The 12,254-nt window shown below is 31.8% G+C and overlaps 2 protein-coding genes across 2 annotated transcripts; both read left to right on the top strand.

Moving 5' to 3' along the window:
- The first annotated feature begins 2,639 nt into the window (after nt 1–2,639).
- Nucleotides 2,640–3,509, top strand: LOC125855892 (uncharacterized). Its single transcript, XM_049535545.1, has 3 exons — nt 2,640–2,942; nt 3,018–3,074; nt 3,498–3,509. Exons 1-3 carry the CDS (start codon nt 2,640–2,642, stop codon nt 3,507–3,509), a joined length of 372 nt encoding a protein of 123 aa, XP_049391502.1.
- A 6,459-nt stretch (nt 3,510–9,968) lies between these two features.
- On the top strand, nt 9,969–11,731 carry LOC125855893 (uncharacterized). Its single transcript, XM_049535546.1, has 3 exons — nt 9,969–10,329; nt 10,701–10,947; nt 11,041–11,731. Exons 1-3 carry the CDS (start codon nt 9,969–9,971, stop codon nt 11,729–11,731), a joined length of 1,299 nt encoding a protein of 432 aa, XP_049391503.1.
- The last annotated feature ends 523 nt before the right edge of the window (nt 11,732–12,254 follow it).

Consider the following 12,254-nt stretch of genomic DNA (forward strand, 5'->3'; position numbering starts at 1 on the left):
GTATTGGAGAAGTAGTAATAATATGAATATTCGGTTCCTCTGAATAAGTGAGATGATTTGACTAATTTTATCTGTACATATATTTGAATAAATAAATTCTCTTTTTAAAGATTAAAATTTCCAAATTTAGTTGCACTAATTGTATAGTTGAGGTGGTGCAAGAAATTATATAAATGGAAATAAAGATTCCATTGATATTTGCTAAGAGCAAAGAGGCGTTGAGATGAGTCCATTGCACTTGACCTACTATATAATTGATTGAGGGTAAGACGATAGATTCAAGCTCCATTACACTAAAAGGATAAAACATCAGGTTAAAGTTTGGATGCACCATAATGAAAATGTTTGAGGATAAGACAATAGATTCAAGTTCTATCGCATCAAGAGGGTAAGACGATCAATTTAAATTTTGATCCACCATAATGATAATACGTTGGGTTCATGTCCCATCAATTTATGACCTAAGACGGCTTTATATGGATAAAACGTTGGATTTAAGTTCTAATGTACCATAATGATGATTTAATGATGACTATGACAAACTAATTGTATTTTTTTTTTATGAGAAGTCATGAATTTCGCTCAACTGATTTGCTCCATTCTCTTATGTGAATGTGGTGGCAGTACATGATACGTCTGAAAGATGACGGTGATTATTGTGGTTGTACAAATGAATATGGGCATGAGAAAAAAGAAAATTACAATAGTCATCATTGTGGTTAAATTAAGAACATTGTGAGTTCTCCAAATATTCCTTCAAAATGTGAAGGTAACTTTTATCAGCAAAAAGTATAAAAAGTCACTAGACACGAGATTGTTGTGCAATCTAATAATATGATAAATTTGTAAATCCTCCATCAAAAGAAAGGAAGATAAAGTGGTGGTACACTTGACCTTTCAAAGTGATGTTGAGGTGTGTCATGCAAAAATGATAAAATTTAAGGTCATGACAATGAACTTACAATGCAAATTTAATGAAGCACATACAAATGATTAGTCCATTCCTTAAAGAGATTGTGACTTGTGATAAGCATTGTGAATGTTTGCCAATTCTTGAAAGTGAATGAGTCAAAATATGAATAAGAACATATTCATGTATGGTTGAAAATATGTCACAACTCACCATTACAAGAGGTTTGAGAGAAATAAATAAATTTTATTTGGCAGAAATGGTCAATGGTATTGTACATTTATTATACGTCATATATTTTATTGTGATCTACCGAAAGAGCAAAAGAAAGAAGTAATTCTTTTCTATAAGATGGATGTGTTGGTGCTTTACATTCAAGACACGTTTGCTATGGTATGTGAAAAGTCAAAAATGCCCTCAATTTGAATTTTAAAGACAAAAAACTAACATGTTGATACCACTACATTACCCATATTTCTATAATAGTAGAAAAGAAAAGAAAAAAGTTTGAGGACATAAAAAATATTTTTTTAATTTTAAATATAATTAAAATAAAATGTTTAAATATTTTGGGATGAACTAATATTAAGAATTTAAATAAAAAATTATCTTTTTGAACAAATAAAAGAATTAACTAATTAATAAAAGAATTTAATTAAATTAACTTTGAATTGAGGGTATTTTTAGTCCAAAAGATGGAAGAAGGGGTATTTTTGAACCATAAACAAAGGTGAAGTGTATTTTTAGACCAAAAGGTAGAAGGAGGGTATTTTTGAGCCTTTTCCAATAGATTAGGGGTATTCTTGGCCCTTTTTCGTTTTATTTTTAGTATAAACTTAACTAGAAAAAGAAAATATTAAAAAAATTATGTGGGACAGGTTCATGCGGCTCGGAATGAAGCGGGTAGAAAATGAAAAAAAGTTGTTAAGCGGGGGGATGGGAAAATGAAAAAAAAAATTGTTATGCGAGGCGGATTAAATATTTTGCAGGTTAAGCTCAACCCGCCCTGTCCCCGCCCCATTGTCATCCGTAGAAATACACATAGAATTTACCACTTATTTCCTCCGTTACTTTTTTGTTGTTATATTGTATTTTTTTTTAGAGTCAATTTGATTATATTCCAAAACTAAATTGAATTACATTAATTAGTTATGTTTTGTCTTTTTCGTGTAACATCACTTTCCAAATTAATGAAACTGAAATACTTAGGGATGGTAATGGATGGGGCAAGGTGGGTTTAAGGCTATGCGGGGTGTGGTGGGTTAAGGTTGTGCAGGGCGGGAGGGATACGGGGCGAGTTGAAGTGAATTTTTTTAAAATTAATGTAGGATGGGGCGGGTTGCAGGTTTATATGATTTTTGTGGGTACAAATTTAATTTTAACTTTTTACATGTTATAAGAGTGATAGAGCATTATTTATTAAGATAGGTCACATCTTGCCGCTTGCATATGAAATAGTTTATTCAGAAAATGATGATTCATGGTTCTTTGAGAATCTTAAAAATGCATTCGGTGAAAGAGAAGATATGTGCTTTGTTCTGATAGAAATAAGAGCATTTGAAATGCTACTGTAGCTGTTTATCCCGAATTTAGATATTACACATGCATATACCATCTATGGACCAATTTACTAAAGAAAACATACAGAGATACAAAAGAGGTTAGAACATTATTCTTCAATTTAGCAAAAGCATACATTGTTCAAGAGTTTGATGAATTGATGAAAAGAATGGATCAAATTAATCCAAAATACCATGTTTATCTACAAAAAGCAAATTATGAGAAATGGTCACGCGCACATTCACCAGTAAAAAGGACTTGGACACTAACAAGTAACATTGCAGAGTCACTAAATAACGCTATTCTTGTTGGAAGAAGGTTACTAGTGGTACCATCGTTGGAATTTGTTAGAAAAACAATTGAAGCTTGGAATGAGAAACACAACGAAGAAGGTAGAAATACTACAGCAACCTTGACAAGTACATACAATGAAATGTTGGAGGACAATAGAAATTTGTCTCATCGTATGCTTGTAAGTATTAACAATTCTCTACTATGCATAGTATGTTTTGGTTTTATTATTGATAATGCATGTGCTTAAATGAAGGTACGCGCATCAACAATACACCTTCATACAATTACAGATGGTGCAAAGAGGTTTACGGTATGTCTGAATACACGAATGTGTAGTTGTGGCAGATTTCAACATGATGAGATCCCTTGTAGTCATGCACTTGCAGCGATCAGACATAGGAATAAACATCGCGATGATTATTGTTCAACTTATTATAGTAATAAGAATTATCAAGATACATATGCAATACCAATTGAACCATTGCCTTGCGAAAGCCCTTGGGATATTCCATCACATGTCTTGGAAGAGGTAGTATTACCACTAATTACAAGAAAACAACTAGGCAGACCTCCAAAAAATGATCGCAAAAAGAGACTCACCGAAGGAAAGGGGAAGAAGAGGAAAGTAACATGTAGTGAATGTGGTATAGTTGGGCATAATAAGAAGACTTGCCCAAACAAAACTCATGATAATTAGCTTTGTGGTATTTTTGCTGTTATTTTTACTTTGCAGTTATACAGTTGAACTATATTACTTTTATTAGATGTATTGTATTTCATTACCTTATTTCAAAGCTGATTACTTTTTGTTATCTTATTCATATTTTTGAATTCATAGTTGTTATAAATGTTTGTATATAATAGATATCATGAACTCTTTTGGATTACGTGTTGTCACATATCCAGAAATATTGATAAAAAAATGAACTTATTGGATGATATTCTACTGTTGATTTGATATGGTAAATAAGCCAAATTCTTGGTGAAATTATGGTAAATAGGCACAAATTTATGGTAAAAATAAAGGATCATAATAATGGTGTATATAGTAAAACAAATGNAAAATACTTTGGTATTTCTTTGATTGTCTTTGTTTTTAAGTTTATTAAATGGGTAAAATATTGGTAAAATACTTTGGTATTTCTTTGACTGTTTTTTTAAGATCATTAAATGGTTAAATTTTTGGTAAAATACTTTGATATTTCAATAAATGGCTTATGACTACAATCTTGGTTAACACTGAAATCATAAAAACACACGCTATTAAAGAAAAAAATTGGTTTACATATGAAAGAAAAAACACAAAACTGGGTAAACACATTGGTATGTATACCAACCTATAACTTTGAAAGAAATCCAATCGATCATATACAAGCATTTAGTACAATTTTTCAATAATTATAAAACCCAATTTATACCTAAATTTATACCAAACTCATACATGTACAAACCAAACTCAAACTATAAATTTATCACAAAATTTAACCAAAAAAGCAATCAAATAAATGCATAATCACAAAATAAAGACAATATCCAACAACGAACTCAAAATCATAAACGCAACTAAAGTACTATCCAAAATAACAAAAGAGATTCAAAACCATAAAACATTCATGAAATTCTGTCTTAAGAAATAACACTTTTTACTCCTTGACCCTCTGATTTGACCGACCACCTTGCTTAGAAGCTTCATCTTCACTAAGAGATTCAGTATCAATTTTCATCTTTCCATATTCCCACAGTAATGCTCCAAATCTCAACCGAAGATTTTCAGCATTTAAACCCGACATAGTTATGTTCCTATCTCCACGACACACATATTCAGCAAAAACACAGGTATACAGACCACAATCCCTACAAATATTACCCAATCATCATAATTAGTACAATATGTATTATAATCAACCATAAAAAAGACACATTATACTTACGTTGAATTGTCACGTTTTTTATTTTACACAAAATCGTCCTCCGAAAGACGATTTAAATAAAATTAAATCAAAATATTTCTCAATTTTGGAAAATAATACTGACATCAAGAGGTCGGTTTTTATTGTAATTCATGGGAAAATTCCGACCTCCCGTTTTATTTTGCATAAAAACCGACTACTTGTTGTCGATTTTCATATCAACGTATTTCATAGTATAACAAACCGACCTCCGGATGTCACTTTTAAAAGTAATAGATGAAATAAAAATACCGACCTCCGGATGTCACTTTAATTAATAGTAATTAGAAAAAATACCGACCTCATGAGGTCGGTATTTTAATTACATACTATTTAATTTTACCGACATTCGAAAGTCGGTATTATAACCGACATCAAGAAGTCGATTTTTATGCAAAATAACCAAATTCCGACCTCAGAAGGTCGAAATTTTTCCTAGAAATAAAAATCAACCTCTTGATGTCGGTATTATTTTCTCAATTAAATATAAAAAATACCGACCTCATGAGGTCGGTATTTTATAATAATTTATTTTTACATACTATTTAATTTTATCGACATACGAAATTCGGTAGTTTTTTATATTTAATTGAGATTTATTTGTTTAATATCGACATCAACAAATCAATTTTTATTGTAATTCATTTTTTCTGGGAAAAATTCTGACCTCTAGAGGTCGAAATTTGATTTTTCCGCTTTATTTTGCATAAAAACCGACTACTTGTAAATACCGACCTCCATTTGAGGTCGAAAATTTTTAGGTTTGTATTCACTGTTCTTTTAGTAGTGATTCACGCATATTGGGCATAACAAAGTCATCCAATGTAGGAGTTTTTCTATTTATTTCAAAATCAACAGGTACACCACCTATTAAGATATACAAACATTATTTATGTATCTATATTTTATGATATTTTAAACACAAACCAGAAATGAACTAAAAATAGTTATAAAAAACAGATTTAAGTTAACATAAAAGAACTTACAATTGTTATCAAAAACATGATTACGAAATAAAGATGGTGTCTGGACACAATCTTTATCTCCACAATCTTGCAAATGTTCATATTGGACATCAACATGTTCTTTTCTTTGATCCTCAACAACAACCTTAATGTTCTCAATAAAAATAAAATTTTTGAGTCATTCAACTATTACAATAAGACAACAATATAGCTAATTATGGATATGTAATCAACAAGAAGATTAAACATATTTAAAATCAACACAAAGTATACACATTAACATTTATAATAGTCTTGATCTAAAAATTAGTTTATAAGCAAATAATAAGTCCATAGATTAATAAATAGACTAACCCGTTCACCACCTAAAATCTTTGTTGGTTGAAACATCATTTTGAAGAGATTTCGACTCTTGAATGATATGTTTGAATGATGAATCCATAAAAGCCTTCATTTCAACAAACTTAGCATCTACATTTTTTTCAACCTTTTCCAACTCAATACGAACTTAACAAAAATTAAAATGACATTAATGTTTCTTCAACCAAAATTCTGACAGTAAGTAAATAAAATTTATAATCATACCTTCACAATTTCTTGGGCAATTTTCTGCAAATCCTTATTAAATGACAAACTCGAACCACTTCCAACTTTTTGTGCAGAACTATGAGGCAAATCTTTGTCATTCTGTCGAACGACACAATGAGTCTGTAAATTCTCATTTTGCCTTACAGATCTATCACGTTTACTCTTCTTATTGAATGGAATATCAGTCAAAACAGTTAGATTTTCCGCCTTAATGATAGCAAGCTCCTCATCCATGAACACAAGATCTTCAAATATATACACACAGTAATAATAAATTATGAATAGACACAACTCATAAAAAAGAAAATTAATTAATAATAACAAAAGAACTTCTATTACCCGATTGTCGTATTTTCTAAACATTCCTTTCTGGAGATGGTCAAAATATATCCTTTTTTTTATATATCCCAATTGAATATTCTAGGCATTCGATTGGATTTACATATTGCAATTGAACCATCAACTTTGTTACAACATTCGTAAAATCAAATTTGCAACGTGAGCGAAAACCCTTCAAACTTCACATAATCCGAATCTTTTGCCATTTGACTCAATATGGAATGACGAAGATTGAAAAAGGAGAGATTGCCCCAGGGGTACGTAATGTACTGTCCCGACTCAACACATAGTGATCTTTTGGAATATGTGACAATTGTGGTGGAGATGACAATATGAATGTACTAGTGAAATAAATCATTGACATATTAAAAAAGTTTTCTTCCTGAATCAACCCATTTTCTTTAAACACTCTTATGAAATCACCTTTCAAAACCTTATCCACAGCATTTGGAAAGTAACGAGAAAGTAACTTTGATGTACTGCTCGGATCATGATCAAAACCCATACACCCACCACACTTAAAACCAGTAATTACCAAAAATTCTCTAATAAGCCAAAAATGCATTTCTTTACCATTTATGTCAAACACAAACATGTCATCCTGATTGTTAGATAAATGATAAACAAGACTTCTAATAATCTGAAGTTGGACTTTCAATTGGGATAAGTCTAATAGATAACCAAAAGGAGACTTTTTAAACAAATGAACACTGCCAATTTTTTCAAGTAGCATTGTTATATCAACAAAAACGTTGACATTAACGTAAGAACACCAACGTGATTGTTTCTTCTTGATCTAAAAATAATATATTAAAAATCAATAAATTATAATAGTCATAAAATGCAAAATTTATAATATAAACAAAGAAATATTTGCATCAAACAGTACATTAATAAAAACAATCGTAAAAACATACCATTGGTGGTACTTGTGTTGCCTTTATCCTTTTATTATTAATAAACCTAGTCCATTTTTGACTTAAACCATTCATACATTTGCTCACCGAACCCCCCCCCCCCATCAACATTCTAGGGTAGAAAAAAATTAATTAATGTTACAAATCTTTCTAATAATAACAAGATTCAACACTTGCATGTCACAAAAAAACAGAAATTTAATCAAATAAATAGAATACCTTTAAATCCTAATCATTATTTACTCTTAATCTTTTAGAGAGGGGGATTTCGTCCTCAAAATCGATGTCATGTGGATAATGATCTTCTAGCAATTTTTCTTTACCCTTCGATTTTGTATCAGCCCCATAATAATCTTTTTGTTGACCTTTGTAGGATGATGAAGAATTGATAACAATACACTCATTAATTCTACTAGATGGTCTTGAACAACTGATCGGCGGGCTATCAACGACTACCACAAATTTGTTAAGTCTAGGACTTTTACGTGGAGTTTTTTCCATCAAAAAATGGTAAATTTTTTGATTAGTTGGATTGTGAATCGTTTATGTGAACAGGATTAAAGGTTAAGAAAAATGAAGAAGAATATGGAAGAGAGAAACCCTTTTGACTTCCCAAATTATTTTCAAGATTTCTTAAAACTATAACTCCACATTGATAAGTACACCCCTTTCTTGGTAAAAATGCAGCTTTATCAAAAAAGGAATAAACTAATTATGATCCCCAAAAGGTCCACTAAGCGTAGAAAAGGGAAAAAATTAAAAGTAATGAATCGTGTGTATTTGAAACTGTTTAGGAGAGAGAATATTTGATAAATATTAATATCCTAATTATACTCCATATAAAATGCACGAAATACTAATAGTATGAGAGAGAAAAATCAGTAAAACAAAATTAAAATAAATACAAAAATTAAATGTTTTGTTATGTACGTAATTTAAAAACTTAGTTTGTAATTAAATATAAGTATATTGATATTTTGTTAATAAAAGTCTTAAGTAGTATATTTTTGTAATTTTCCCCAACATAATAGCTGAAGTTTTGAACATGGATAGTAACAAAAATATATACACCTTCTTATCAAATTTGTGATCAATTTAAATGATATAATTCTTTTTAAATGATATAATTCATTCCATTGAGTAGTACTCATTGGTGAATATCTAAAACAAATTATAAAATTTTCATATGATATTAAATTAAAATGAAAAGGAAACTTGTGCATGAATGTTTTTGTGTTCACGCAGTTTAAGAAAAGAATGAAAAAAATTCATTATGTTATCAATGTATATAACTTAGTTCCTATAATAAAAGGATAAAATTTAAAATTGGAAGTTAAAATAAATATATCAAATAATGAGTGAAAAGATTATGAGAATTTATGAACTTATTGGTAAAAAATACTTTCAAACAAATTATAATAAAAAATATACAATAACAATTTTATTTATATAAATTATATTAATATATAATAAAATTAATAACAATAATTTAAATAAATTTGGGGCCTTCAAATTTTTGAGGCCAAAGGCAATGGCCTCACTGGCCAAGCCTTCAGAGCCGCCCATGTATATCACACACTTATCATAAAAATTCCTAATTGCACTATTTATTTTTTAAAATAAAAAATTGGGGATGGGGTGGGGGACAGGATGGGTGGGGGCAAACAAAAATTTTTGGAAATTTTTTGAAAAAAATTTATAAAACTTTTTTGGGTGTGGGTGGGAGAAAGCAAGCAAGCAGTACATGCGATCCTGCAGATCAACAACAATTGGTGGAAAATACAAGAGGAAAACAACGAACAACAGAAGAATACGATTTTGGTGGTGAACAACTAAAGAGCCTTGCAAATAATCAGCAAAGTGGTGAGCATTTCCATCAGATACATGCAACAGAAACTATAACTACTAATGCACAAGTTGGGGAGATGAAGGAATGGATTACAGAAGACAATAACAATGCTACAGGGGATAATGCACTAGCAATAGTGGAAATCCCTTTAGTTGTTGAAGAAGCACTTCCTTGGAGTGATGCTCCTAATGAAGTGCTACATAATATTCTAACCCATAATGTTCAAGAGGATGTGGAGGCTTGTGGTTTGTTGGAAGCAGCAGAAGAGGACAACATCATTGACCAGCATGAAAAACAAATACATAGAGATGCTGATTTGTCCCCAAGAGTTATTAAAATTCTTAAATATGCAAGAAAATGGAAAAATCAAGGAAATGGAGAGGTTCCTCAACCTATTAGATTGCAACCCAAGAGAGGAGGAGAGTCAACCAATGAAGAAATGATGAAAGCATTTCTATGGAATATTAGATCTGTTAAGTCACAAAAGGGTTTTCAGAGAGTACAGATGTTGAACAAATACCATAATTTTCCTTCATAGCACTTCTTGAACCTTTTCAACACACTAGGCACATAAACAGATATAGAAGCAGACTACAGATGCCTTTAATGTTTCACAACTGTAATGGCAAAATTTGGTTGTTTGTGAACCATGGTTTTATAGCTACTTTGATTAGTGATACTGAGCAACAATTATCCCTGAATTTGTGCAGCCAGACACTTGGTATTTCTTTCTTGGTGACTACTGTTTATGCAAAGTGTGATAAAAATCTGAGGATGGACTTGTGGGACGATATTCTTTCTCTGTCCAATGGAATCAGCAGGCCTTGGATCTTAGGAGATTTTAATGCTGTTTTGAATGGTGTAGAAAAGATAGGAGGGATCCCAGTGGTTGCTGTTGATGTTGAAGATTTCAATAATTGTGTTGAAGCCTGTGATGTTTTGCAAATTCAATATAAGGGTAGCCCATTTACTTGGGATCTTAGGAGGAGATTTTAATGTTGTTTTGAATGGTGTAGAAAAGATATGAGGGATCCCAGTGGTTGCTGCTGATGTTGATGATTTCAATAATTGTGTTGAAGCCTGTGATGTTTTGCAAATTCAATATAAGGGTAGCCTATTTACTTGGTGGAATGGTAGAGCAGGTGATGATTGCATCTTCGTAAGGCTTGATAGAGTTTTTTTGAACTCTGAGTTTTAGGGATTGTATTCTCATTTAGAAGTGGAACATCTGACTAGAGATGGCTTAGATCATGCCCCCCCTGCTACTTAGCTGTGAGAATAGAAATAGCATGCTCCAAAGGCCTTTCAAATTCTTAAAGTTTTGGACAGAGCATGAAGATTTTAAAGAAGTGGTTAGGAGGGGTTGGGATTCAAGCTTTACAAATAATCGTTTTCTTGACTATAAAAGGAAGATCAAGCAGGTGAAAAAGGCTCTCACTATATGGAGTAGACAGACATATGAGGATATCTTTCAACAACTACTCATCAGGGAAGAGATAGCCAAACTGAAAGAGAAACTATTTGAAGAGTTCCCCTCTCAGGAGAATAGAGCAGTCATGCAAAAAGCTAAAGCTGAGTACACCAGATATCTACATTTGGAGGAAAGCTACTGGCAATAGAAAGCTGGATATGATTGGTTTGAAAGTGGAAACACTAAATTTTTCCACAGCATAGTGAAAGGGCGAAGAAACAGATTGAAGGTGACAAGAATTCTTAATGAGCAGGGTTGTTGGGTAGAGGAAGAAGACCAAATTGTTAATGAAGCAATAGACTATTATCAGAAACAATTCACTCAAGAGAGGGATGCATCTAATTTTCCACTATTGCATCACATTCCAGAACTAGTTACAGAGGAAGACAATGCAGTTTTAGGGGCAATACCAGATGAACCAGAAATAAGGAAGGCAGTCTTCAGCTTAAATGGTGACAGTGCTTGTGGGCCAGATGGATTATCAGGAAGGTTTTTTCACTCTTGCTGGGATATAGTAGGTGTTGAGGTGGGTAGAATGGTGGTAGAGTTCTTTGCAGGAAACACCCTCCCAAAGTCTATTACTCATACTAATCTAGTACTCATCCCGAAAAAAGACAATGTGCAGTCTTTTTCAGACCTGAGGCCTATTAGCTTGAGTAACTTTGTTAATAAGATTTTATCAAGAATTGTACATGATAGATTGGAGAATATTCTTCCCAAATTGATTTCTCCTAACCAGTCTAATTTTGTCAAAGGGAGAAATATCATTGAGAATGTGTTCTTAACACAGGAATCGGTTGCTGATATAGGGAAAAGAGGAAAACCTTCTAATGTAATCTTGAAGTTGGATATGGCTAAGGCCTATGACAGAGTATCTTGGTTTTTTTAATGAAGGTTCTTAGAAAGATGGGTTTCTCTAATGGGGTAGTAGATGTGATTTGGAGATTGATATCTGATAATTACTACTCTATTCTGTTAAATGGTCAATCCGTTGGTTTTTTTCATTCTACTAGGGAGGTTAAGCAAGGGGATCCCCTTTCCCATGCTTTATTTATCTTATCTGTTGAAGTTCTAACTAGAGCTCTTAATCATCTTTTTGAAGATGATGCCTTTGTGGGTTATGGTATGGCTAAGTGGAGCTCAAACCTTAATCACTTAGCATATGCAGATGACACTATCATTTTAGCCTCATCTACTAAGCACTCTATTAGAAAGATTATGATGATCTTGCAGGAGTATGAGCAAGAATCAGGGCAAAAAGTGAATAAGGATAAGAGTCTCTTCTATATGCATCAAAATTCTCCTATGGAGGTTGTGCGGCAGATGGAATTGGATACATGAATGGCCAAAGGATCGTTTCCTCTTAAGTACCTAGGATGTCCCATTACACATTCAAAGAAAAAGAAGGAGAA

This window comes from Solanum stenotomum, chromosome 2 (assembly GCF_019186545.1).
Source record: "Solanum stenotomum isolate F172 chromosome 2, ASM1918654v1, whole genome shotgun sequence".
Lineage (NCBI taxonomy): Eukaryota > Viridiplantae > Streptophyta > Magnoliopsida > Solanales > Solanaceae > Solanum > Solanum stenotomum.